Source organism: Anser brachyrhynchus (genome assembly GCF_964034855.1).
Source record: "Anser brachyrhynchus genome assembly, chromosome: 27".
In the NCBI taxonomy this organism is placed as follows: domain Eukaryota; kingdom Metazoa; phylum Chordata; class Aves; order Anseriformes; family Anatidae; genus Anser; species Anser brachyrhynchus.
In genome coordinates, this window is record NC_137720.1 from 1,331,695 (window position 1) to 1,355,796 (window position 24,102).

Genomic DNA, 24,102 nt, shown 5'->3' on the forward strand with positions numbered 1-24,102 from the left:
TTTTCTGTGCAACCAGAAATCTGGCAGCCAGGATCTGGCCTCTTGTTACATCCTACACTACCCCAGCATTTATAGGGACATTTGTTCTGTGGCATCATGCCAGAGCATTTCTTTGTAGCTTCACCAATTTAAGAAACACTTCCCATAAATAGATCTGAAAAGACGAAGCAAATACTTTTAAAGAAAGAACGGTTAGCAGGGGCAAAATTAGTGCAAAAGGTTAATGTCAGCTCTCCTGTCAACCTGCTGGATTCAACCGCGGTGCGCTGCAGGAGCTTGACACAGGGTTACAGCAGACAAAAGGGTGGATTTGGGTATTTGTGGCAGTTCAGGATCAGCAGTTCCTGCTCTCCCCGGCTGTAGCTGCTTATGTCTGTTTGGGGGCTGTCAGAGCCTTGTGCTGTATCTCAGGGTCAGCCTGAATGTCCGCAGAAGTGCCTCCCGCCCCAGCTCACCTCCCGGCTGCAGAAGAGGCTGGGGCTTGGGAAATGGGTGCCCGGGGACAGTGAGGAAGAGCCTGCAGCCTCTCACAGCACCCGCTGGGAGACCCCTCTGAGCTCCGGTCCATGCCAGTCTGTGAAAAGACGCCAGGCACGTGCCTCCTGCCCCAGGACACGTCTCACCGCGGGGATGGAGGGACCACAGGCCCAGCAAGCAGCCAGCCCCCCCAGCACCAGCACTGCTGCCACGGAGCGCTGGGAGCCCCGGGAAGGCAGGAGCATCGCGCTCCGGCCCGGGAGCCTTGGGCACCGCCTGGCAGGGCTCGCAGGATTCCCCAGAAACCACTCGCTCTGCACCGTGCTTTTTATTAACAGAGCAAAGCATCTATGAACATGAACAGAACCAGCTCCTCATCCACATCTGTCTAGCTACCACTCTTTTCCAGACTTCTAAACCCTTTTGCCTCAGAAATGCAGAGGTGTTTTGTTTTGTTTTTGTTTTGTTTTGCTTTGCTTTTTTTTTAATTAACTAGGATTCTGAACTAATCACCTCACTGCTCACAGCTCAGTTAGCTTAACAGCAAAATACAAGCACAGTTACAGCTCCAGAAGGCACAAGCTGAGAAATACGCCCAGGTGCCTGTGCCACGTCCCCCCTGCTTGCTGCTCCCTGGCTGTTTCGGTTGTACGCAGCCTGGACACGGCCCCGGTGCAGCACTTGCTCAGATCACGCTCATTCTCAGCTGCTCTGTCGTGTGCTCTGCGTTAGAAACGACCAACTCTGACTTCTGGAACAGGACGTAAGTCCTCAGAATGAAAGTGCATGTTTCTTTGAACTTCTGTATCTTGAAGGCATAGACAACGGGGTTCATGGCTGAGTTGGCGTGCGACAGCAGGATGCTCAGGTACATCAGGGTCCGTGGGATGGTGCAGGAGAGGCAGAAGTATGAAATGCAGTTCAGGATGCCCAGAGGCAGCCAAGACACTGCAAAGAGGAAGAGAAGGAGGGCCATGTATTTGGCTGTTTTGTACGCCTTCACATAAACTGTTCCTCCATCTGGAAGACTTGCTGAGTTTCGGCTTAATTTTGTCCACATGATGTAGAAAATCTTGGCATAGAGGGTACACATGATAAGCGAGGGGAGGAGGATCCAGGTGAAGAAGCTGAAGTACACCACGTAATCCATTCTCATCACAGCCAAATAGTGACACTCGATGTAGCCAGAGTCACCCGCGCGCTGGTTCCACCCCAGCATGGGGACCAGCCCCACCAGCACAGACACGAGCCAGCAGAGTCCCAGAATCACACAAACTCTTTTCTTTGTGATGGTTGCCTTGTACCTGGGTGAGTAGGAAGTAGGAGTTACGTGGGATTCTTCAGAAAAAAAGAACTACAATATTCTGAGCTTGTGCTTTTAATCACTTATTTCTGGTTGGCCTAATTAGGGTTAAGCACAGTGCTGTGCAGCTGGTCCTTAGCAGCTTCTGATATTTAAAATGCATTTTGAAATGACAGAGGAACGCCCACATGGCCAGCGATCCTTTGTAAATGAGAAACCCAAACCCCTTCCTCACCAACGCTGCTTCATTTTCACTTGTCTCAGCAGAGCTGCGTGGCTGCCTCCCAGGGCAAAGCCTAAAAACCACCACCTCAGCCAGACCTCAGGCACATACGCATTTGTCAGAAACCCTTTCCTAACTCTCCATAGGTGAAGATTTTCAGGCATTGCCAAATTTGAAGGAGTGCCCAGACCACCGGTGTTCCATTGCCTGCAATCTGGGAACATCTGCACTTGCAAGAGTACCTCTGGAGAAATGAAGGTGCTCAGGAAAGCCCTGCAATGCTGCAAGCAAGGGAGAAGGAAAACACGCAGGAGGACAGAAATAGGGAAAAGATGCTGAGATGGGACCTTTGGTTAGGCTCACCTGGTAGGCAGCTTCACTCGCAGGTACCTGTCGATGGTGATGGCCAGGAGAGACAGGATCGAGGCATGGGGGAAGATCATCAACAGGCAGCACATGAACAAGCAGGAGTAGAAGTGGATGACGACTCCTAGGCTCACCGTGATGGCCAGCGGAATGACGAGGATCCCCACGGCAATGTCAGTGAGTGCCAGGGAAATAATGTAAAAGAAGGTGGTCTTCTGAAGAGCCGGGTTCAGCTTCACCGCCCAGAACACCAAGGCATTGCCCACCACCGCACATATCCCAATAACAGCCTCCACCATGATATAGACCACATCCAGGCTGTCTAATGACATTGTGGACATCCGAGACTGTGTCCACAATGAAGAAAATGATGCGGCGAACTGTCCTTTTTTTTTTTTTTTGGCCCACTCCCCACAGCTAGGTCAAAACCCAGCTCCTCTCTGATCTGCCTTGAATTAAGTGTCTCAGTCAGAATTTTGCACTTTCTAATGTGCATACAAAACTCACCGTTTCAAGATGAGCAGAGCAAACTGTTCATAAAGAAGCATATATCACATCTTTCATCACAATTTCTAACAGCTTTCCTTCCGTCTTCTTGAGGCTTTAGCACATTTATGTGTGTTCCTCTGAAAGGGTCAAGGTAAAACAGTGGCATCATCGCAATATGAGCAAACCACAGGTGCTACTGCTGCATGTAATTCTGCTAGTCTGCTTTAACCACTAACAGAACCTCCCTTCCCCACGTGGCTCAATGCCTAGCAGGGTGAATTAACCAAAGCACAGCTACACCGCACTGCAGTTAGTGTGCTCCTGCCTCTACGTTTCTCTAAAGCTTGCTCATTCTATATTGCCTGCTGCAGAGGTGTAGTATCAGAGAAAATAGGGCCAAGGGACATTGGGTGGTCTAGTCCATTCCTCTGCCACAAAAAAGGGGTGGGGAGGGCAAATAGGAAGTCTGGATTTGGGGTGAGTAAAGGCAAATGGAGAAAGAAACATCTTCCTTTGACTTGGTCACACAAGCTGCTCCCCCGAGGTCCCATGCAGAGCTGTTTTTTTTCTCAGCTCTTCATAGCAGGCACCAGAGGTGAGTGGCCCCTGTCAAGGTCACTATAGCTCTAATATCAGCTTTGATACAGGCACCTGGCCACAACGAATGCCACAAGCAGTAGGTGACAATGAAAGGAAATTAGCAGCTGAAGTTAGAAGGGGAGATGCACAAGTGCAGGAAGTGGGGAACTTTGCCCAAGCACCCCCAGAAGCCAGGAGGACACAGACTTTCCCCACACCTGCCCAAAACTGCAGCATCAGCTGCCTGCCCCTGGTCAGGGACTTCTCAGAGAAGCAGCTAACTCAGCTTGCAAAACCTAGCACGCATCCCAGCCGCAACCTCACACACGCCTCTGCTGGGATTCGTCTCCTGCACCCAGGGCTACCCCATGTCAGCTTTTTTAGAAAACCAGCACCTCCAAGTTTGCTTGCAGACTGGGGCTGCCCACAGACAGGTTCTTCTCCACCATTTCCCCAGCAGCAATTGCACCAAAATGGCTCCCAGTCAGGGAGCACGAAGTCCTTACGTGGGTTTCAGGGAAGCAGAATTCGGCCAACCCTTTTCAGGGCAGAGTATGAAGTCTCATTTATTTCTGGCTCTGTCTTCTCCCAGGGTTAATTTCACTTCCCCAGCCTCAGTTCTGCCAGAAAGCTGGGTGGCAGAGATAGGAGGACACTGTGACAGGGAAACAGCGTATTTTCCATATTTTCCACCTTTACACAGGACCCTGCTGCACTAACACGGCGCCACACCACCTCATCACTCGCCTGCTGCTGGCTTGTTCCTGGAGAGCACTCCCTGCCACTTGCCCGAGACGGCTTACCCCGGGGCTTGGGCTGCCCCCAGCTCATGTTTGCACCTCCTTGCCTCTGTCCAGAGCAGGAGCAGGAGCAGCTCGTTCACTGCAGACACCTCGAGGGGTCCGCAGCTCCCACCACGTCTGCGATTGCTGCTTTCAAACACTCCCCCGCATCCCATCGCATCCCACACCTTGTCTTTGTTTCTCTGTGCTCCATAAACTAACCTTGGCCTTTCTTTTACTCTTTTATTGCGAGGAGGCCTCTCCATACCCATTGCTCTAAAGATGGGGCAGAGCATGGGAAAGAATGCCCCCCTGAACGTGGCTAGGGTGGCCAGCGTGCTGGCACTTCCACTGAAAAAACAACGTCACCGGCATTCGGCAATGTTCTTGTCACACTGGGAAAGGTCTGAGTAAGGGAACTCAGCCATCTCAGGGCCTTAACTGATCTAATATACCGTGAATTAAGTGAAGTACTGGAATTTAGCTTAATGCCCTTCTAGCATCCCCTGAACAGCCTCATTTCCTACAGTGACTACAGAGCGATTATCTAGGCTGATAAGTGGCAGCTTTGCACGGTCAATTCTGGTTACAGTTCTTCCACTTCTAAAACCGTGGCTAGGAAGAGGAAGCAGCTTAACTATTTGTTTGTAGGTTGCTGGTAAGCAGTCTTGAGAGAACTTTTCATTTTTTTCCTTTTCAAAGTAGCTTTCCAAAGTACTTTACTGCTACCAGGCCGCCGAAGGGGTACTGTGAGCATCAGGAGACGTGTCCTAAGGGGAAAATCTTTCCTGGATGCTGAGATATCTGCAGGCCTGTGGAATGGAAAGAGCTGACTTGCTGCCCGGGTGCTGAGGATGTGAAATTCTGGGGGTTTGCCCGCTGGAACGTCACTGGAAGAAGCGAGCAGTAGGCACCGCGGGCAGATCCCGCAGGACGCCTCTGGTGCCCATGTCCGCCCTCTGCAGCTCGAGCCAGGACAGGAGCGGCCCCGGCGACGTGCCGTCCAACATCAGCCAGGTGCTGAGCAGCATGGATGCCATTTACATCGGGGCCGAGTGCTTGGTGGCTTTGTTCGCCGCTTTGGGTAACATCCTGGTCATCTGGGTGGTGAAACTGAACTCGGCCTTTCAGAACACGACCATGTACTTCATCGTTTCCCTGGCGCTGGCTGATATCGCCGTGGGGGTCCTCGTCATTCCCCTGGCCATCGTGGTGAGCCTGAGGGTCAGCATTGACTTCTATTCCTGCCTGTTCATGTGCTGCCTGATCGTGATTTTCACTAATGCATCCATCCTCTCCCTCCTGGCCATTGCAGTCGACAGGTACCTGCGAGTGAAGCTGCCCATCAGGTGAGTGCTGCCCCGTCCCGGGCACCTCCGCTCGCCCGCTCCTGCACCGTCCTGCACCCAGCCCCTGCCCCTGGGGCGCTACCTCCTCCCTCCTCCTTAATTCGGTCCTTTCTGAACCTGTTTTTATTGTAGATGCATGCTTGTGGATAGAGAAAATAGCTGTCCCTACCGGCCTGCCTGAGGCGAGCTGTCTGGGGCAGGACCCACGCTCTGCAGTCAACGCAGCACAGGCAGACCCCGAGGGGGTTCGTGCAACACCAGTAGCTTGGTGCTGTCGCTGGTCAGAATTCAGCCACAGGCTGAGTCTAAGGTCAAACAGTTCAGTTCTTTGGGTGTTTTGTAATTGTGCAGGATGCTGAAGGCACTATGAATTTCTTTGGGTTTCTGAGGATAGTCTCCTAAATACAGTTTCTTATACTGTTGGCTGAATATACAAAAGAAGTAACAAAGACTTATGAAGGACTGATTTACGAAGTCTTTCTATATTTCAAGGGAAAAAGTATGTAAGCTAGAGATGCATATCATAATTTCAGGCATGAAAAAAGGCCATATCTTTTGTGGGGAAAGGACCTACAAATTGAAGAGCAAAAAAGTAGTTTGGTCTTACAAATAGTATAAACCAAATACAGAGAGTAAGGGGCATCCAAGAAATTTGAGAAAAGATAGGACTGCTAGTAGTGGAAATATATTTTATATATATATATATAAAATAAATAAATATGTATGGAAATAACCAGGCAAGAAGAACCCTGACATCTTAATAAAACAAGAAATAAGATAGCTGAAACCTGATAGAATTATAAAGAGGGGAAGTTAAGCATAGTACATCTTGTTCAAGTGCTGCAAAGTAACTGTTACAAATGAAGAGCAATGGCTTATCTCAAGATAAGCTTTTCCCTCCAAAGAAAAGGAACTCAGTACTGCAGTTTGTCATAATGAACTTGTAGTGTTTGAACACGAGTTCTTGAAATCATCCTCAACTATTTTAAGCACTTCTGTTTAACATGAGCTGGGTTTTCTTCCTCAACAGATATAAAATAATCACTACAGAAAGAAGAATTTGGTGGGCACTGGGTTTGTGCTGGTCTCTGTCCCTGCTGGCCGGATTAATCCCCATGTTTGGATGGAACAAGCTAAAACAAAGGAACACTGACTCTCTAACATGTGAATTTGTCTCTGTGATGAGGATGGATTACATGGTATATTTTGGGTTTGTGACATGGACCCTTGTCCCTCTGACCATCATGTGTGCTCTGTATGTTGAAATCTTTTACATCATCAGGATGAAGCTAAGCCAAGGTGCAAACAACGTGAGAGGGGCAGGAACATTTTATGGACAGGAGTTCAAGACAGCCAAATCTCTAGCACTTGTTCTCTTCCTGTTTGCAGTATCCTGGTTGCCTCTGTGCATTATAAACTGCATCTTCTATTTTTACCCTGAATGTAAGATCCCCAAGCACTGGATTTACTTGGGAATCTTGCTGTCCCATGCCAATTCTGCCATGAACCCCATTGTCTATGCTTGCAGGATAAATAAGTTCAAAACCACTTACCTTTTAATTTTAAGGACCTATATCCTATGCAAAAAAAACCCAACAACACCAGACCCAGTTCTTACAGAAAAAACAACACATCGATAGTCATAAATATAGAATGAATGTTGGCCCGTCATTGTATACCAGACCATTGATAAAATGCTTTAAAAAAACCATGGGAATTTTACCTACTGTCTTACACAAACCGTTTTATGATAAGGGCAAACCCCTTGTACTCTATCTGATGTACATTTGACGTTAAGCCTAAAAGGATCATTCACAATCTTCTGCGTTATTATACCCCAGCAAATTCTGCTTGATTGTAGCTGTACACCAAGCCCAGATCTTCCAGATAAGCATCTTCATTTAAGAGCACCTTCTAGTTTTTACTTATTGGTTTGAGCATTATTTGGCAGACCAGTGGCCCAAAGCACTGTTAACAAGGCAGATTTTTTCCTCCTAGTTCCCTAGGTCAAATCTATGGCCAGCTGGTAAACACAGTGCTTGTTAATTTCTAGTTTTAACTCAAGACCAAGAGGTCTTTTTGTTATCATTTTGGTTTCTCTTTTTGTCCAGTTACAGGCCCTTTACTTTCACACAACCACACTTGCCCCCAACGTTTTGTTCCAGGAGCATGTGTTCAATAAGGCTATAGCATTTCGTACAACACCTCCACCTGTGGATGAAAGACTGCATCATGAAATCATCCTCACCATGGGTCCCACTGCTGACCATCTCAGCTGAAAGGACAGAAGCTGAACTGCCTTTGGTGACTCTTCTTCTTTGGGGAAGATCCTGTCGTGGGAGTCTTTCATTATTTGGAAATTAAGATAGTGCTCATCCCAGAAGCCTGAAAAATGGACCTCAGACATAAAGCACCAGGCAGGAGCCAAACTACACAAGAGCACACTTAAGGTACTGAGTGATGGGACGTGCTGGGGATAGGGGAGCATGCCAGGAGGAAGTGACTGACAAAAGAAAATAAACTAATGATATCTTTAGGTTATTCCCTCCTACCCCAGCTCCCTTACCAAGGATAGAATCAACTATGCCTATACAATCAAGTCTGCATTTTCCTCATTTGTTACTGAAAAGCATCCATTTTGGCGATTTTCCTGTACAGCATATTCCCATGATCTGTTCTCCCTACAACCAGAAACTGTTTTCTCAACACCTGACAAAAATGCAATTTGCTGCAAATCTCCTTTGTAAACCAGTTGCTTTTTGCAGCTTGTTACAGATCTGAAGACTTACTCTGAACTGTATCTGAAGGTGTATGCAAATATATATGTCTATATACGTATTTATTATATCATTTCAAAATACAGAAAAGACCTGAGACAAATTTTGTCCATTTTTTCCCCACAAGGATTGGCTGGGTCTACTGACAATAGGATAAATGCGTTTTTTTGTTATTGGTAATACAGCAGCTCGCAATGCAGGCATGTTGTCACTGACTGCTCTTACACCCTTTGTCTTCTGTACAGCTAGACGATAAATTCAAGTCTGGTCAACTTGTGCTGCAGTCATTGTGCCACATTTTCATGAAGGACAATAAATATTATATGGATTTAATGTGAACTCAACCTGTTCTTCTCCATGACAATCTAAAAAACAGCCTGCACGAAATCCTTGCACTGCTTTGGTACGTGTCCTGCCTAGGACAGCTCAGAAACTGCAGTAAATATTACACCACAGTTTGCACAGTCTGTTTTTAGGGAACATGGGTCAGGCTGAAAATAGATCTTTGAAGACAAGGCTATTTTTTATCCATCTTTAAATAACAAAAGCGGTCTTTAAAGAAAAAAAAAAAAAGCAATGCACCATTCTGTGTTATTTGGTTCAGTAAGCTGAAAGGAAAAATGTTGGTGTCTGTTCCTTTAGCTAAGATCAGACATCTCGGTTTATATCTGATGTAATCCTTGTCACAGACCAAAACTGCCCTGTTACACAGTTTCACTCTATTAATAAACAAGCTAGTGAAGGAAGTACATAAGTACATCAGAATTTTGCTGCATAACCTCTGTTTATCAGTAGATGGAACTGATTGCTTTCAGCAGAAAAAGGGGGCCCCAAACAAGCAGCAGAAAGTTATGAATAATGCAAGGCCAACTTTGCCCATGCGTTTCTTGAAAAGCGCAAAAACCGGGGAACAGCGTCCCGGCAGCGCACCCCCGGCAGGCTGCCCCACGGCCTCCACGCGGCCGAGGCAGGCGGACGGGGAGAAAGCACAGTGGGGGGAGCGGGGGAGGCCCGCGGGAGGGAGGCGAGCAGCTCCCGGGGGGAGCCCAGCGGCGGCTCCGCGCATCCCCACGGGGCTCGGTGCCCACCGCAGCCCGAGCCGGGGGCAGCCCCCCCTGCACGCAGCCCCGTCCTGCCGCGGGGCGGGCTCCGTGGGCTCCTGCCGCTGGCTCCGGCCGCCTGCAGGGCTGCACCGTGCGCTGCCCCGGCGGTGCCGCGGGCGGGAGGAGCCCCTGGGGGTGCGGGTCCCTGGTCCTCACCCCCGGCAGCTACCCTGGAGGCACCGGCGGTGGCGCTCAGCCCCGACGGAGGGCTGCGAAGCCCGGGTGCTGCTCCCGGCCCCGTAGAACGGCAGCAGCTTTACCCGCGCCGCCTCTCAGGCCGGCCTCCGGAAGGTAACCGCGTTCGCGCACCTCATTTTCGGTGGTCCCCAAAACCCGAGGGGGGGTGGCAGGGGCGGAGCAAACGCCCCGCGGCTCGGAGAGCCCCGAGCCCCTTCGCGGCCTCCTGCTGCCCCCCAGCGGCACGGCCTCGCCGCGCGGGGGAGGCTGCGCGACCCCGGGGGGCCGCTCCCCGCGGGGATGCTCCGGGCAGCATCGGCCGAGTTGTTATTCCATCTGTTTCCTTCACTGCAGACTGTCACGGTGAACGTGCACGTCATAGGCGAACCAGCGGGGAAGCAGGCGTTTGCATGCAGGTGGGGCATTATCATACCTTAGTCCGGTTATTAACTAACCGGAGCAGCTGGCAGTCCAAAAGGCAAGAAAAATGCTCTAGTCGGTGACTGAGCAAGGAAATAAGGGCTCAGACGTGAACAGAGGCAGAGAAACATTCCCATTTTTTTAGTTCTCCTCGGCCATCCAAAGCAGCAGACAAAACACATGGAAACTTTACAAGTTTCTTTACAACCCTAAAGAAACTTTACGACTCTACAAGTAGTCACTGAGATGTCTACAGGTGAGGAAGCACAATGCAAAAGCAATTTGCCTACAGCTGTTGGCAAGGAGACAGGAACAGGAGACATTATTTTCCCCTTACAGCTATAAAATCAGCAGACGTCACAGATGTCAGTATTGTCATTGCGTAGAGCACTGCAGGCCTTGATGCAATGCTTGTGGCAGCGTTTGATGTGCAGAAAGCGCAGAGGTCTTCGTTTCACCAGAAATTTCATCATCACACTGGCCTCACTTTTGGCCTGGGCTTGATGACCACAGTGGTGTAGGAAACCTCATCCTGGGGATGTGAAAGAAGTTACAAATATTGGAGAAAGTGCAAATGTTACATTTCAGCACAGATTTCCTGTTTTTAATTTGTCCTCAATGCTACGGACCGTGATCGGTCACAGCCTGCCCCTGCACATGGGAAAGCCACTGAGTGCGGTGCTGGATCAGGGTGGTTAGCCCACCTCGGGATCCTGGATCGAGTCTCAGCATTAGGGGCTTGCAGAGAACTGACATCATGAAGGAGAACTGCAGAAATGCTTGCCCCTTAAGAAGATTTTCTCCTAACCTCCCTAATTAGTGGTTTGGTTGAACCCCAGAGTCCTTGGAATACGTGTGGAGTACGGCACTCAAGCCCCATGATAACAGAGAAGGGTTATCTTTCCTCCTCCTGCCTAGGTACCGAAGTGGCTCCCAGGACTACTACAAACAGCCTTGGATGCACAAGCTGAATCCCTTTTCCTTAGTCTTAGTCCGCTAATACTTGAGTCTGCAAGAGCAAACCTCATCTCTCTCCCAAAATTAGTAGTTACAACTCTATCAAGAACTTGAAGTCTGCATAAAATAATAGCAATAATAGTTTTGACTTTTACCTGGACGTTTTCAGCAGATTCCTCACGTGGTGCCTGGGAGGGAACTTGCTCTTGTAAATTTTCCTGGGATCTCTTACACTCTAGAAAGGAGAATAAAAGTCTCTGCTGCCTGTCCCATGCTTGGAGAGAGCAGCACGAGGCACACAAGCCAGGCATCAGAGTGGCACCAGGGTGCACAGCTCAGACATGGCTGGTAAGGTATGGAGGTGGGAAGGAGAGGGGAGGGCAGGGGAAGAAGGAATGCTGTGGATTGGGATCAGCTGGGTGGAAGGGCAACTTATTCTCATCACCTTTCTCTAGTTACTTGTTTAAAAGATAGCAAAATTTAGTCCACGCTCCCTGTGACAATCATCATTTTAAAGGCAAAACAACAAAATCCCTGCTCTTTCTTGGAATTTAGGATGCTTTAACTACAGGACTGAGGAACAATTAGCACCCAGTGCGTTAGTCTGTCCTGGGTGCAGGACAGTTCATTCCTCCCTTCCTCCTCTGGTGCAGGGGCACTGAGGTTTGTCTGGTTGTCATTTGCAGCACAGAAAGAGGAATCACCTGTGGTGTTCTGCCTGTTAGCTGCACAGTTCCTTTTCACAGCTAGGCAACAAGTCCTGGACTCTGTTGCAGATCTTCACTGCAACGTGAGCAGTTTGGCAGCACGAGCTAGAGGGTAGCCCAAGCCCCAGCCCAACTGCTACAAGTGGCTAGGTGGGCATGAAAGCAACTGACGCTGCAGCCAGTGCTAGAAACCAACCAACAAAAAATAACAAACACAAAAAGAACAGAAAAGCAGCCCTTGTCTGCGCTCAGGTTAATTCTTCTGTGGAAAGAGCTCCTGGGCTGATTAATGAAGTTACTGCCAGGAGTGACCTGTTCATCAAAACTGTAATGAACTATACAAGGGGACACAATCCAAGCCTACTTCTAAAGGGACGGTGCTAGAGAAGTTACTTTAAAACTCTCCTGCTTGAAGACGCAGCCTGAAGAGCATGGAAACCTAGCACCACCCATATTCAGATGTACAGCATGACACGTTAACCACTTCCCTGCTGCCAGGGCTGAATCATCAGGATGCTGTTACTCCCTCTACAGTGCCACTTACTTTTTCTCAGGAGGTAGATGACTGCGAAAACCATAACAGTTGACAGGATCCCAGAGACAAAGGCTAAGGCTAAGTAGAGTATGTCGTGGCTGCCGATGCACAGAAAACAGTGTCAGAATCACCAGTTTTTAAGGAAGTGTTAAAGAATCAGTTCTCAAATTCTACAAAGCTTAAGAGATATCTCATTTATGCCAAATCCCGTGAGATTAAAAGGTGCATATCTGCACTAAGTACCACTATGAATTAAATATCTAGAGCCCAGACTAGAAGATTCTAAGCAAACTTGTAAAACCTTGAGACATAAATTGCATTACATACAACTCCCCCCTTGCAGGAGGAGTTTGCAGTTTCAGGGAACTTGGAGTTTAAAGTCAGGAAATAAAGGTGAAGTATTTACTTATCAATGAAGGATTGGCCTTCTGAATCTCGTAAGGCAGCAGTAGAGGTATATACAGTGGTACGTACAGTGACAGTAGTGGAAATGGTTGCTGGTGTAACTAGAATTGTGTAAGAAAGAAAAGTTTTTAAAATGTGTTAATATTTCCAGTACAATTACAAGCAACAAGCACTATGTAGAGGTGTGTGCCTATTCAGGAATTACTGACATATAATGCAAATAAATATTGTAAGTATAACATTTACTTATCAGAGGGCTGAAATTGAAAATACTACGTAGAAAAAAAAAAGATTCACATTATTACTGTTCCATGGCAGCCTTTGGGAGTAATGCAGTTCTTTCCCAAATGCACGCATCTGCAAGGCTGCCCCCACAACAGCCCTTTCCGAGTCAATAAAATGTCAATTTAGTCAAGAACACTGGATCTAAGAAAACTCCTTTAATAAAGAAAATACCTGGTTTTACTTTTGAGGAAGAACCTCCCATTCTCTCCAAACACTAATGAACAGCAAGGGAAGCTAAAGGGAGAGGAAAAGCTTTGTTTATATATATGCAAATACACACACGTGCACAAAACAAATCTGACACCCTCATCTATTGCACGGACTTTATTAACAGTGTTTATCAGTGTTTCAGGCATCTTGCACAAACTAGCACAAAACCACAGCAAGCAACCTGGAGATTACTCAGCATGAACCCTACTTCCCAATGTCTTGGTCCCATACGTGAGTTCACAGTTGCTCACTACACTTTGACAAACATACCGTCTTCTCTAAAAAGGCTGGAGTGTATTTCATATTTAACTAAAAAAGCACCCACAGTATTATTTTTGCAGCAGCTAGAATAGAGTGAACTTTATGAAAATTTCCACAATCCGAAGCTTTGATAAAATATCCCTTCAAGTTTTTCCTTTCTCAAGATTTTTTCAACAAAATAAGAATTAAAATATTCTAAAATTTGGGGGCTGCAAGCGTAAGGACAGGGAAATACCTGTCTACTGGGAAAGTCCTGCCCTATTTCTCATTATGTGGCTTGCAAATTGCACATTGCGAATAACATCAAAGTATTGCTGGCAACATGAAAGCAAACACCCTGTTCTCACCGTTGCCGTCATCTTTTTCTACTACATGCCCACTGGATGCCCACATTCCAGAAGTGAAACCTCCACGTATCCTGTGCCAAGTCTAAAAGCGCATTGTGCTAGCAGTAATGGAAATAATGACGGTAAGCGATACAGCTTCACCTTACCTCACACCATAGAACTGCGGCCTAGCTGGTGGCAGAAAGATCCTGAAGCGTTAGCACCACAGTAAATGCCTGCTTTGTGAAAAGAATCTATGTCAAACTAGCAAAAACTTGTGTCATTCAAATATACGGTTGCACCAGTGCGGAAGTTGAGCAACTTCACCTTTTTTTTTTTTTTTTTTTACCCCTGAGCAGGAAACAATATGAAAGACACCTTTATTTTCAAGAACTGTTGAACTGAAGAAAAAGTCATGTTTAGCTTAAATTAGCTTGCTTTCGCCTTTAGGAGTACGTTACCTCTAAAGAACATCTTGTGTTTTTTTTTGCTGAAGTGTTGTATTGAAAGGGAAAAACTGAAGAAACTTCTGGTATTTTACTAACCCCACTAAAAATGTTTCCTTATTGTAGTAACAATCTATATTAAAAAAGGTGCATCAGCACATTCTAGTCTGTTTACTTAAGTTTATTTCTTAATAAATCACTTTCCAACGTAGAAAGGATGAGATTATACATATGTACGTGCTCTGCTGAGACACAGATTAGACATACACCACCATCCCTGGGCAAAAAAAAAAAAGTTTCCTGGAAATTGAAAATCTTACACTATATATTATTATAATAACCAAAGTATTTTCTTCGTTACACATAATAGAGGGCAACTTTTTTTTCTATGAAAATTCAGGAGAAAATCTAGAGAAAACTTATCCATTTCACTGTTTTAATCTTTATACTGGTTAACGGAATGGAAGCTAAGTTTTAGAGTAGCTTCTGATATGCTTCCTGCCAGCCACATCCTCTTTTCCACAAAACAGGAAGGTACTTGTGTCATTATTTAATGCTTTGTTACATCTCTTCTGGGTTTGTTTACAAAATGAAAACATCAATTCCAAGCATCTCCAAACATTGGACAGATCGCCGACAAGGTGAATGGGAGCACTAGCAGTCATTTTGATTTTAAAACTTGTTAACAGTTACGGAAAATAACTGTAGGGCATTATAACAGAGGATTCGAAACCAAAAACTGATGAGTGTATTAGCACCACAGCGGACAAATTCTGCATCTCCGTCAGGACCATACAGAACCATACAGGAACCATACAGAGCTTCACAAATTGTGGTCGAAAGTAACGTGCCACTATAATCTAATTTCAGTGGTTTGTTTACATTACTGATCAAGCTACTACAAAAACAGAAAGGAAATCACTGTTACTACTGGCAGTCAAAGACAGGAAAGTTGTTTGTTTGTTTGTTTTAATGACATTTTAGAATCATAGAGTTTCCAACAAAAAGTCAGAAGACATGTCAGTGCATTCAGTTGCTACGGGGTTACACTGCCACCTGTGCACTCTTTGATAATGCCTTCAGGTCCGAAATGCACTTTGCAATACTATCCTTCTGCTGCAAAAAGAAAAGAAAAAAGCTTTCAGGAGAAAGACTTTATGAAAGACAATTAAACAAGCAAAACAGGTATTCTAATGCATTTTAGATTTTCTTTTTAGACACGCAAAATTTACAGATTAAAGTTACAGATTAAAAGGGATATTGCTACAGCTCATGAAAGCACATTCAAATTCCGGTAATGACGTGCATTAGAGCATCTACAAGCAGAACTAAGAGAATGATTTGCTGTTAACAGGTACATTCCTTAAAAGAAAGGACATCCAGAGTCCATCTGTAGATCTTAAGCCTCCATGGTCTTACACAGAGAATTTTAGAAGTAAATTCCCCTGCCTGTTAGCTACATTTTAATCACAAGCTGAGCTCTATGGTGCAAGAACAAATACCACAAATGTCTAGCTCAGTTCACCAGCAAACATGAGCATCTTTTATCTAATATCTGGGCTTGTTAGCTTTTAGACAGCAGTAGGAACGCGTTGCAGCCACGCTTGCAAGTCACCCAGAGATGATCTAGCATTTTCTGACTGAAGTCAGAAGCACTGTACAGCACCTATGTTTATAGTCTAAAACATAAAACAGATGAAAAAACAACAAAACAACAACAGTACCTGTTGAGGTGTGATGCTCTGAACAACGTTTTTCTCCACCCACTGAATCATGTGATCTTGTTCTTTTTGTTGCTTTAGATTCTGCATGGCCACTTGATAGTCCAGCCTTTTCTTTACTTCATTGTACACCGTTAATAATCTTTCTCGGTAATTGGCTTCCAGCAACATTGCTATGTTATTCTAGACACAGAAGACGAAATCAATGGATTAACACTCGGCAAAAGTACAGAACAGCAGAGCACAGTTCCACAAAGTCATCCAACCAGGTGGTGGAACTGCCCCTGTCTGCAACACAGAGATTGTAAGTGATTTATTGTTACTTGTTAGCAGTCCAAGAGGCACCCAGATTATGTAGTGGAGGCAGCAGTTAAAAGCGAACAGTAGAGCTGAAACTGCATACCCGCTTAGCATCAAAGAGGTAACTGCGGCCTTCAACTCTCCATTGCTCCTTTTTCTCCTGCTCAATGGCAGTCTCAAGATCTCTAATTGCATCATTTTTAATAGCTAAAGCCTTGGCAATTTTCTCCTGGAAGAAGAAACAAAAAATATGGTTCAGAATAAAAATAAGATGCAAAGAAAACAAGTGATCTGCAACTATCTTCTGATGTTTTGCGTTATAAATTGAGAAATGTCTGCATCAAGATGGACTGTGTCAGGTTTGAGATTAAAGGATGGCAAGACAGAAGAATTAGTGTTCACAATTAACTGTACTTAGAAAAAAATAATTACACTAAATATTTGTTCTTGAATAAGGTGGTTTTCTTTTTTTTTTTTGAAGGCCCGTGTAACAACATAGATGTAAGACTTAAAACATACTTTATTTAAACATTATGAAAAGATTAGGCTCAGATTTTATTACAGCCAGGACATATTTAAGCAGGTTAATTAGAAGTTTTTAGATACTGCAAAGTTGAATTATGAATTATGACTTTTTTTTTTACCTCATTAAGTTTGTCAGCAAAAGCTGCTACATCAGCCCCATATTTTTTAATGCCATAAATGATGACTGACAATATGCAGGCAGCTGCAACTGTCTCATGGTTAACTACATAGATTTCCTTAGAGAGAAAGTAAAGCAGGAGTCCAGTTCCCAACATGTAAGGCCCTAAAGAAAAAATAAAGCAGCATTATTTGTACAAAATATAAAGCGGCTTATTGAAGTCAAACACATAAGATGTAAATAGTTTAAGATCAGGAATGTTCTCTTGTACCATGACCAAGAACAGAAACACACAATTATAGAATATCCCAAGGTGGAAGGGACCCACAAGGATCATCAGTTCTAACTCATGGCTCTGCACAGGACCACCTAAAAATCAGACCATGTCTGACAGAAAGCTGTCCAAACACTTCTTGACTTTTCACCATCTTTGTTGGTCTCCTTTGGATGCTCTCTAATAGCTTTATGTTCTTTTGATATTGTGGCACCCAGAACTGCACACAGTGCTCCCACACAAACCCAATAACACCAAGAGGGAGGTTGCAGGGAAGGTGCTCGCCACAAGTGGAAAGCAAGTTGCACCTTCTAGAAGACCTGCAGCTTCTGCTCATTCAGAAACCAGCAGAAATATCTATGTTTATTGGTTTTGAGGGCCAGCCATCAAATCAACCTTTCTACAAGATCAAGCTCACGATACACTTTTAACATTTCTTTAAAGCACAGGTGCCCAACTTTAAAGTCAAGAAGTGCTGCGCTGGCTCATTCTTCATAATCTTCTTCTACATACGCAAAAGCGTCTGGTGCAGGCCGTTGAGTTGACCAGGCTATTCTAAGGCACTTCAGTCTGAGGACTACCACACAGGTTTTCCCCGTCTCATGTCCAAAGAATAAAACTCAAAGATTCCAAGCTCCTTAAAGAATTTACCTTGCAGAATCAATATTTAATAGAAGATAAAAATTCTTCCTCTCCTCCCAAGGTAAAACGCTGTGCTTTGAACGTATCCAGGATACTGACCAGTGAAAATCCCGTGTTTTCCTTGGTGTCTTACCTTTTTACTAGCCACAATTGTGAACACAATTAAACAAGCGTAACTAAATGCACACTGATAAGACATACATGCATATATTAACCTGTGACTCCTGTTTTAGGGTAAAGGAACTGGAAGAACTCCTCAGGGATCAAACCATGACGTACTTCTCCTCCCTTCTCAGGCAAAGGAGGCACAGGAGCCAAATGCTTCTGACTCGTATGAATCTGCCTTGCAACGTGCAACACGCTACAAAAAACAAGAGGTTCTGTTAAGCCTATTACTTTGCAAAAACCACCGCGAAACACATTTCCAGTTACAAAGCCGGGCACGCCTGAGCTACGCCCGCTTTGAGGAAGGGCCAGGATTGAGATAACCTCCTGCGATTCCTCACGGCCTTTGCCCTTCCGTACCCTTGCGGCATTTCTTAAGAGACACGAGGGCAGAACCGCGCTGTCCGCGGTACCCAAAGCCAGGCGGCGACCCCGGTCCCCCGGCTCCGTGCCGAGCCCCCCCGGGCCGCCCGCCCCCAGCCCCCGGTACTCACCCCACGGAAGCGGCGGGCCGCAGGCTTCTCAGCAGGGCCGGGGCTGCGGGAGGAGAGGGGCAGAGCGCTCGTCAGCACACGGCTCCCCCCCGGCCCCCCCCGTTATCCCCCCCACCCCCCCCGGCCGCCCCCGCTCACCGGCACCGAGGACGAGGCGGGACAACATGGCGGCGGGCCGCGACCGCTGCGTCCCGGTGACCGCCGGCCGCCTCGGCACCAAGATGGCGGCAGCGGCGCGGAGCTCTCGCGATACCGAGGCGGGGGGCGAGGCGGGCGCCTCTCGCGATAGGAGGCGGCGGCGGCGGCGCGCGCGGGAGCACGTGGGGGCGGCGGTGCCATGGCGGAGCCGGGGCCGGGGCCGGAGCGGGGCCCGGCCGGGCAGGGGCCGCCCCCGGAGCCCCCCGCGGGCGGGGAGCAGCAGCAGCAGCAGCAGCAGCAGGAGGAGGAGGCGGCGGCGGCGGCCGGCCCCGAGTGGAACATCCCGCCCAACGCGCCCGCGTGCATGGAGCGGCACCTGGAGGGCGCGCACTACCGCGCAGGCAGGCGGCGGGGGGATGAGGGGGGACGGGGACGGGGACGGGACGGGACGGGACGGGACGGGGGGTGCTGAGCCGCTTCTCCCTCAGACGGAGCCCTGCTGCTGGGCGCCTCGGGGCTGAGCGGCCGCTGCTGGGCCGGCTCCCTCTGGGTGTTCGCCGACCCCCGGCGGGCCCCCAGCGAGGGTTTCTGCACCGCCGGCGTCCAGACCGAGGCGGGAGTCGCCGACCTGCGCTGGGTGGCCGACAGGGGCATCCTGGTGGCCTCCGACTCCGGTAAGCCCCGGGGTCGGCCCCCTTTTCCTCCCCCCTTTTCTCCCCCTTTCCCCGCCCCCCCCCTCCCCCCCCCGCCGGTGTCCCCCGGTGAGGCGGGGGCTGCCCCCCCTGTGCCCCGCAGGCGCCGTGGAGCTGTGGGAGCTGGACGAGAATGAGACCCTCATCGTCAACAAGTTCTGCAAGTACGAGCACGATGACATCGTGACGACGGTGGCCGTGCTCGCCGGCAGCACCCAGGTGGTCAGCGGCGGACAGGACTTCTGGTGAGTGCCCCCAGACCTCCCCCCCCCCCCGCCTCGCCCCACACCGGGCTGCGGTGCCGGGCCCTGACCGCTTCTCTCGTCTGCAGTGTGAAAGTCTGGGACCTCCCGCAGCAAACGGTGCTGCGCTCCTACAGAGGTGAGTGCCGGCTCCTCCCGGGCTGCACCTCTTGGTCGCTGGTCACGTCCCCGGGGCCAAGCCACGCTTGCTGCCGTGACCTCGGGTGAACCAGGCTGTGGAGCTCCCAGCACAGGCGTGTTTCTTTCTGTTGTTCTTTTCTCCATGCAAAAGCCGCGCTGTAAGACTCGTTTGCCTGCATCTCCAAGTGTGTTCTAGAATCTCTCTTGTATACTGAAATTTCTTTCTCGCACCTGCTCGTGTGATCAAAGCTGTATTGTTTTGAACTCCAGCTCACCAGAGAATACAGGTCTCTAGAGATGTCATAGTGTGATATCCAGTGCCAGCGGAGGCTGTGTTTTGCTCATCTGGCCTCTTCCCCCCAACTCTTTGTAACTGGCCTCTTGTCTGGAGAGGCTTCAAGCTCGTTCTATCATAGGGATGCGACTGTGGTGGCTGTGGTTGCGTTTGGCAGCTCATCAGTTTGCTAGGAAGTAACTTGGGATGCTCAGTATCTCAGGATATCTGTCACTGACTAGAAGTTATCCTGGATCTGGGCATAAACTATTACACCGCTGTGCCTTCAGAGAGCCTCATTCCCTTGTCTGTGTTCTGTGATTGGGCACTGGGAACATGTGGGAAGTCTGGGTACAATCTTTGAGGCTCTTTATCCTTCTGTGCTTTTGGTAGCTCACTCCGATGCAGTGACATGTGTGGCTTCCTGTCCTGGTAAGGACACTGTGTTCCTGTCCTGTGCTGAGGTAAAGCTAACTCTGCATGAATCTACCTGATAAAAATGAGATTTAACTTTAATTATTTATAGTCAAATGCGCTTACTGAGAAACCACCTGTTGTGTTCTAAGCTGTTTCTGTGTGTTGTTTAAATGTTCCAGTGGTTGTACCAAGCTGATATGTACAGGTTTGTATTAAGATGTGGGTGTTCCTAGCTCTGTCCTGGGGATGACTGAAGGAGCTAACTTCACGTTAATGTCAGCATCATTTTAAACACGGGAAGAGACAGTGTGGGTTTGAGTGTGGGTCAGTAGCAGTAGTGCAATGAATCTGGGTTTATGTCTACCCCTGCTGCAAAACCACTGTAAAAACCTTATATGCTTTGAATTTATAGGATGGCAGAACGTTACTCTGGGACACCAGATGCCCCAAACCAGCTACTCGAATTGGTATGTTTCTGAATGCAGTCACTGCTTGTGTATTTGTTTTTTTTTTATGAAGAAATTGTTTTATGCCTAAGTTCTCCATCTAACTTCAATCTAGTGATCTGACTACTTGGTCACAGAAGCCTATTAAGCCCTAAGGAAATCTAACACTATCACAGGAGTAAAATCAGCTTTTAAATAATTCTTAGTGCAGTATCAGCCCTAACTGGGATGGGGTAGGAACGTCTTTGCACTGACTGCTCTCTTTACACTTACCCCCCTTAACTTTCAGTTTGCAGTGCCTGTAATTACCTCCCTACCTCAGTCCTGTGGCATCCACAGAAAAGTGACATCTTTGCTTTGGGTAAGAAGTGATCTTTAGCTTTCACCAGACAAATCAAGGTCTTTCTTTTCACGACAGCTTTGCTAATAACCTCATTCTCCTTTTCTCTTTTAAAGGTGATGAAAATGGAACAGTTGCACTAGTAGACACAAAGAATCCTGATTCTGCCCTCAGCTCCACTGTGCATGCCCGACGTATCACGGGGTTTGCATTTTCTACACATAGGTACGGTCTGAGATACTGATGTAGAGCGTGTGACTACCTACCCTTGAAAGCCATACCATTTTTTAGAGTAAAACATATGGGAGTATTAGATTTGGTCATTTTATAGAGGAGGATTAATAGTGAAGAATACAGTAAGCCAAATAACGTCTGATTTTGGAGATGTGTGAACATACAGCATTTTTGTAGCATTTGGAATTGGCCAATTCACCGTAGGGATTTTTCTTACTCCAGTCACCTCACCTTGACGAGCTTGCTTGCTTTTTGATGCTAATAGCACGTTCTTGCATAGTGTACTGACAACCTGACAAAAAAAATCTGTAAGATTCGGTGTCTGTTAATTCAGTTTACCTGGGTCTGGCTTGCAAAGACATGTACTTCTCACACATCTTCCTTACAGCTTTCTTGTATTTGATTGTTCTGACTGTGTCTCATCTCTATCCTCCAGTTCACCCTTACTGGCTTCAATTAGTGAAGATTGTTCAGTAGCTGTTCTGGACTCAGACCTTTCAGAGGTGTAAGTACCCGAAGGGGCGTATTCACTGTGGTTGTTTGTCATGCTGATTTCTCATTAAGTTGTTTATATGCTGAAGGGAAGATGAAAAGAGTCCTTAAACTGGGGAGCATCATCCTAACAAACTAGCAGTTAGGAAGTGCACAAGCCCATAAATTCTTAGTGACAGTGCTTTGTGGCTAATAGAGTGTTCATGTTTTCCAGGTTCAGAAACCGTTCTCATCGAGACTTTGTAAAAGGCTTATCGTGGTCTCCTTTAGATAATGCCTTGCTCACTACAGTTGGATGGGATCATCAGGTTTTACATCACACTGTCCCCATACCAACTGGTGAAGCTTCTGGAGTCAACTGTGTAAAAGAATAGTTTTATAAACTCATCGGTCCAAATTCCTTCCTGGCATTACTTTGATTCTCCTGAAGTCAAAGGTGTTTGTGAACTGGATTGGTTACGGACTGGTGTCTGCCTTGAAGCTTGTGACTAAGAAGGTTTTTGTAGTAATTTTGAATTAGGCATAACTTAGTTACAAACCAGCCTTTACCCTCTCCTCAGGGGTTGGCTTCACCTGTGATAAGACTTCAGTATTTTACCCAGAAAAAAATATTGACTTCAGGCACAAAGGAGTTTTGGAGACGGGATTAGGTATAATAAAACTAAATCAAAAAGACTTGATTCCTCCCTCGGTTCTTCAAGCTACCCACAGAACTAATAGAAACAAATTATTTGGGGAGGTTTAAAAAAAAAAAAACACACAAACCCACACCTCTTTACTAAGGTAGATGCAGAAGCCTTACCTGAGCTAAGTGTTTGCTGTGTAAATACTTCCTTTCAAGTGAACAGGAAGACATGTAGGCATTTAAGACCAGAAAGGTTTCCCTGTTGTCCTTAGTGCAGCACGCAGCGCAGAAGGCTGGCTTTTGCTATCTACTGTTGTGGATAATCCCATGGTGAGCACTATTTGTGTACTTCTCCATTAGTATCAGAATACCAGTGCTTGGTGTGACGAGTCGCATATGCTGTATGACAAGGATCCCAGCTGCAGTCCTATAATTAAACAGCTTTGTGATGGTGCATGACATGCTGAAATACCAGGACCTGTAAACGCTCAACCATTGGCTTGAAGCTGAGGCCAGCTCACAGGGGCTGTTGTGTAGCATGCTGAAAGCCAAGAGAAGTTAGTAGCTTGACACCGTGTTTCAGCTCCTCTGCTGAATACAACATATTCAAAGATAAGACTTGTGAACAAAAAGTTATGTAAGGGAAAAAACTGGACTAAGGATTTCAGTCTTCATTTGCTTGTTCCTGTAATCAAACTCTTGGTGATAAATGAGACTCCTCATGCACTTGCAGTTAGTGACTTTTTTTGCTGGAGACTTGAGAGGTTCAAACATTCCTGTAATCCCCTGAGATGGACTCCACATAAACCTTAGAGTTTTTTTTTTTGTAATATAACATCTTGAAAACTAAACTGTTTCCCTGGAACATATTTAACTGAAAATAAATCGCTTTGCTCTACACACATTGCTACTGTTCTAGCTGTGGCTCGCTCCAGACTAATACTTGCTAGACAGACAAAAGTGGGTCTTGGCTAATGAAATAAAAAATACTGTTACAATAATGCTACTTTAGAATGATAGTGACACTAAACTGTAAATGGGCTCATCTCTCCATAAACCTTTATTTTTGTTGATCCAAATCATGCAGAGCCCATCATTAACTTTTAGGCCAAATAAGCTTTCTCAGTCTCTGTACTTTTTCTCCTTTTTAAGCTTACTTTGCTCCCTTTTGAATTCCACTGTCGTAACTGTTTACAGAGCAAACTTTCTGATCTAGAGCAGTGTATCGTAAGGAAAAGATAACTGATTATAAAAACTGACAAGTTCCCTCAAAACTACCCCTTAAACAAGCTAAGCAAAGTTTACGAGAAAAAGTTACACCTGTTACAGATCTCTGATTGTGTATTAAAAACTGAAACAGGTCTTGTGCTGGTTGTGAAAAAGGTGTCTTGAGAACAATGGAAGAGTTTTAAAATAAATCATAGTGTTCATTAATAACTGGCTATAAGTTTCACTGGGCCACTTCCATAATATTAAAGAGCTAGCTGAGATCATTGATACAGCTGAAGTGATTTCAGCCCTGAAGTTGCAACCATTCTTAAATAAACATGCACCACAATGCTATTTAGTGCAAGTAGTGTTTCCATTGTGTACAGCTAAAAGAAACAAGTTTGCAATATCAAGTGTTAAACCAGGTAAGTTCCTC

General features: G+C 46.6%; 5 protein-coding genes across 6 annotated transcripts; 2 read left to right on the forward strand and 3 right to left on the reverse strand.

Moving 5' to 3' along the window:
- Window positions 1-252: 252 nt before the first annotated feature.
- On the reverse strand, window positions 253-4,529 carry LOC308183415 (adenosine receptor A3-like). 2 transcript variants are annotated; one of them, XM_080569455.1, is made up of 3 exons: window positions 2,877-4,529; window positions 2,367-2,716; window positions 253-1,781 (listed from the first exon to the last, which is right to left on the reverse strand). In XM_080569455.1, exons 2-3 carry the CDS (start codon window positions 2,708-2,710, stop codon window positions 1,163-1,165), a joined length of 963 nt encoding a protein of 320 aa, XP_080425581.1. In that variant the 5' UTR covers window positions 2,711-2,716; window positions 2,877-4,529; the 3' UTR covers window positions 253-1,162. The 2 variants fall into 2 exon arrangements, with proteins under 2 accessions (XP_080425581.1, XP_080425580.1); XM_080569454.1 differs by having other exon boundaries at window positions 2,367-4,529.
- A 134-nt stretch (window positions 4,530-4,663) lies between these two features.
- On the forward strand, window positions 4,664-8,242 carry LOC308183414 (adenosine receptor A3-like). Its single transcript, XM_080569453.1, has 2 exons — window positions 4,664-5,568; window positions 6,599-8,242. The coding sequence occupies exons 1-2, from the start codon at window positions 5,168-5,170 to the stop codon at window positions 7,206-7,208; spliced, it is 1,011 nt and encodes a 336-aa protein (XP_080425579.1). The 5' UTR covers window positions 4,664-5,167; the 3' UTR covers window positions 7,209-8,242.
- A 1,988-nt stretch (window positions 8,243-10,230) lies between these two features.
- LOC308183423 (transmembrane protein C1orf162 homolog) lies at window positions 10,231-13,244 on the reverse strand. Its single transcript, XM_080569475.1, has 5 exons — window positions 13,106-13,244; window positions 12,651-12,750; window positions 12,254-12,342; window positions 11,158-11,237; window positions 10,231-10,577 (listed from the first exon to the last, which is right to left on the reverse strand). The coding sequence occupies exons 1-5, from the start codon at window positions 13,134-13,136 to the stop codon at window positions 10,518-10,520; spliced, it is 360 nt and encodes a 119-aa protein (XP_080425601.1). The 5' UTR covers window positions 13,137-13,244; the 3' UTR covers window positions 10,231-10,517.
- Window positions 13,245-14,343: 1,099 nt separating this feature from the next.
- On the reverse strand, window positions 14,344-18,908 carry ATP5PB (ATP synthase peripheral stalk-membrane subunit b). The gene is made up of 7 exons (XM_080569474.1): window positions 18,555-18,908; window positions 18,417-18,459; window positions 17,973-18,118; window positions 16,843-17,006; window positions 16,302-16,427; window positions 15,902-16,081; window positions 14,344-15,293 (listed from the first exon to the last, which is right to left on the reverse strand). The coding sequence occupies exons 1-7, from the start codon at window positions 18,580-18,582 to the stop codon at window positions 15,222-15,224; spliced, it is 759 nt and encodes a 252-aa protein (XP_080425600.1). The 5' UTR covers window positions 18,583-18,908; the 3' UTR covers window positions 14,344-15,221.
- Window positions 18,754-24,024, forward strand: WDR77 (WD repeat domain 77; the record flags this gene model as incomplete). The annotated part of the gene is made up of 10 exons (XM_080569452.1): window positions 18,754-18,955; window positions 19,043-19,228; window positions 19,350-19,491; window positions 19,578-19,627; window positions 20,297-20,367; window positions 20,733-20,787; window positions 21,056-21,127; window positions 21,223-21,331; window positions 21,777-21,845; window positions 22,047-24,024. The coding sequence occupies 10 exons, from the start codon at window positions 18,754-18,756 to the stop codon at window positions 22,204-22,206; spliced, it is 1,116 nt and encodes a 371-aa protein (XP_080425578.1). The 3' UTR covers window positions 22,207-24,024.
- Window positions 24,025-24,102: the final 78 nt, after the last annotated feature.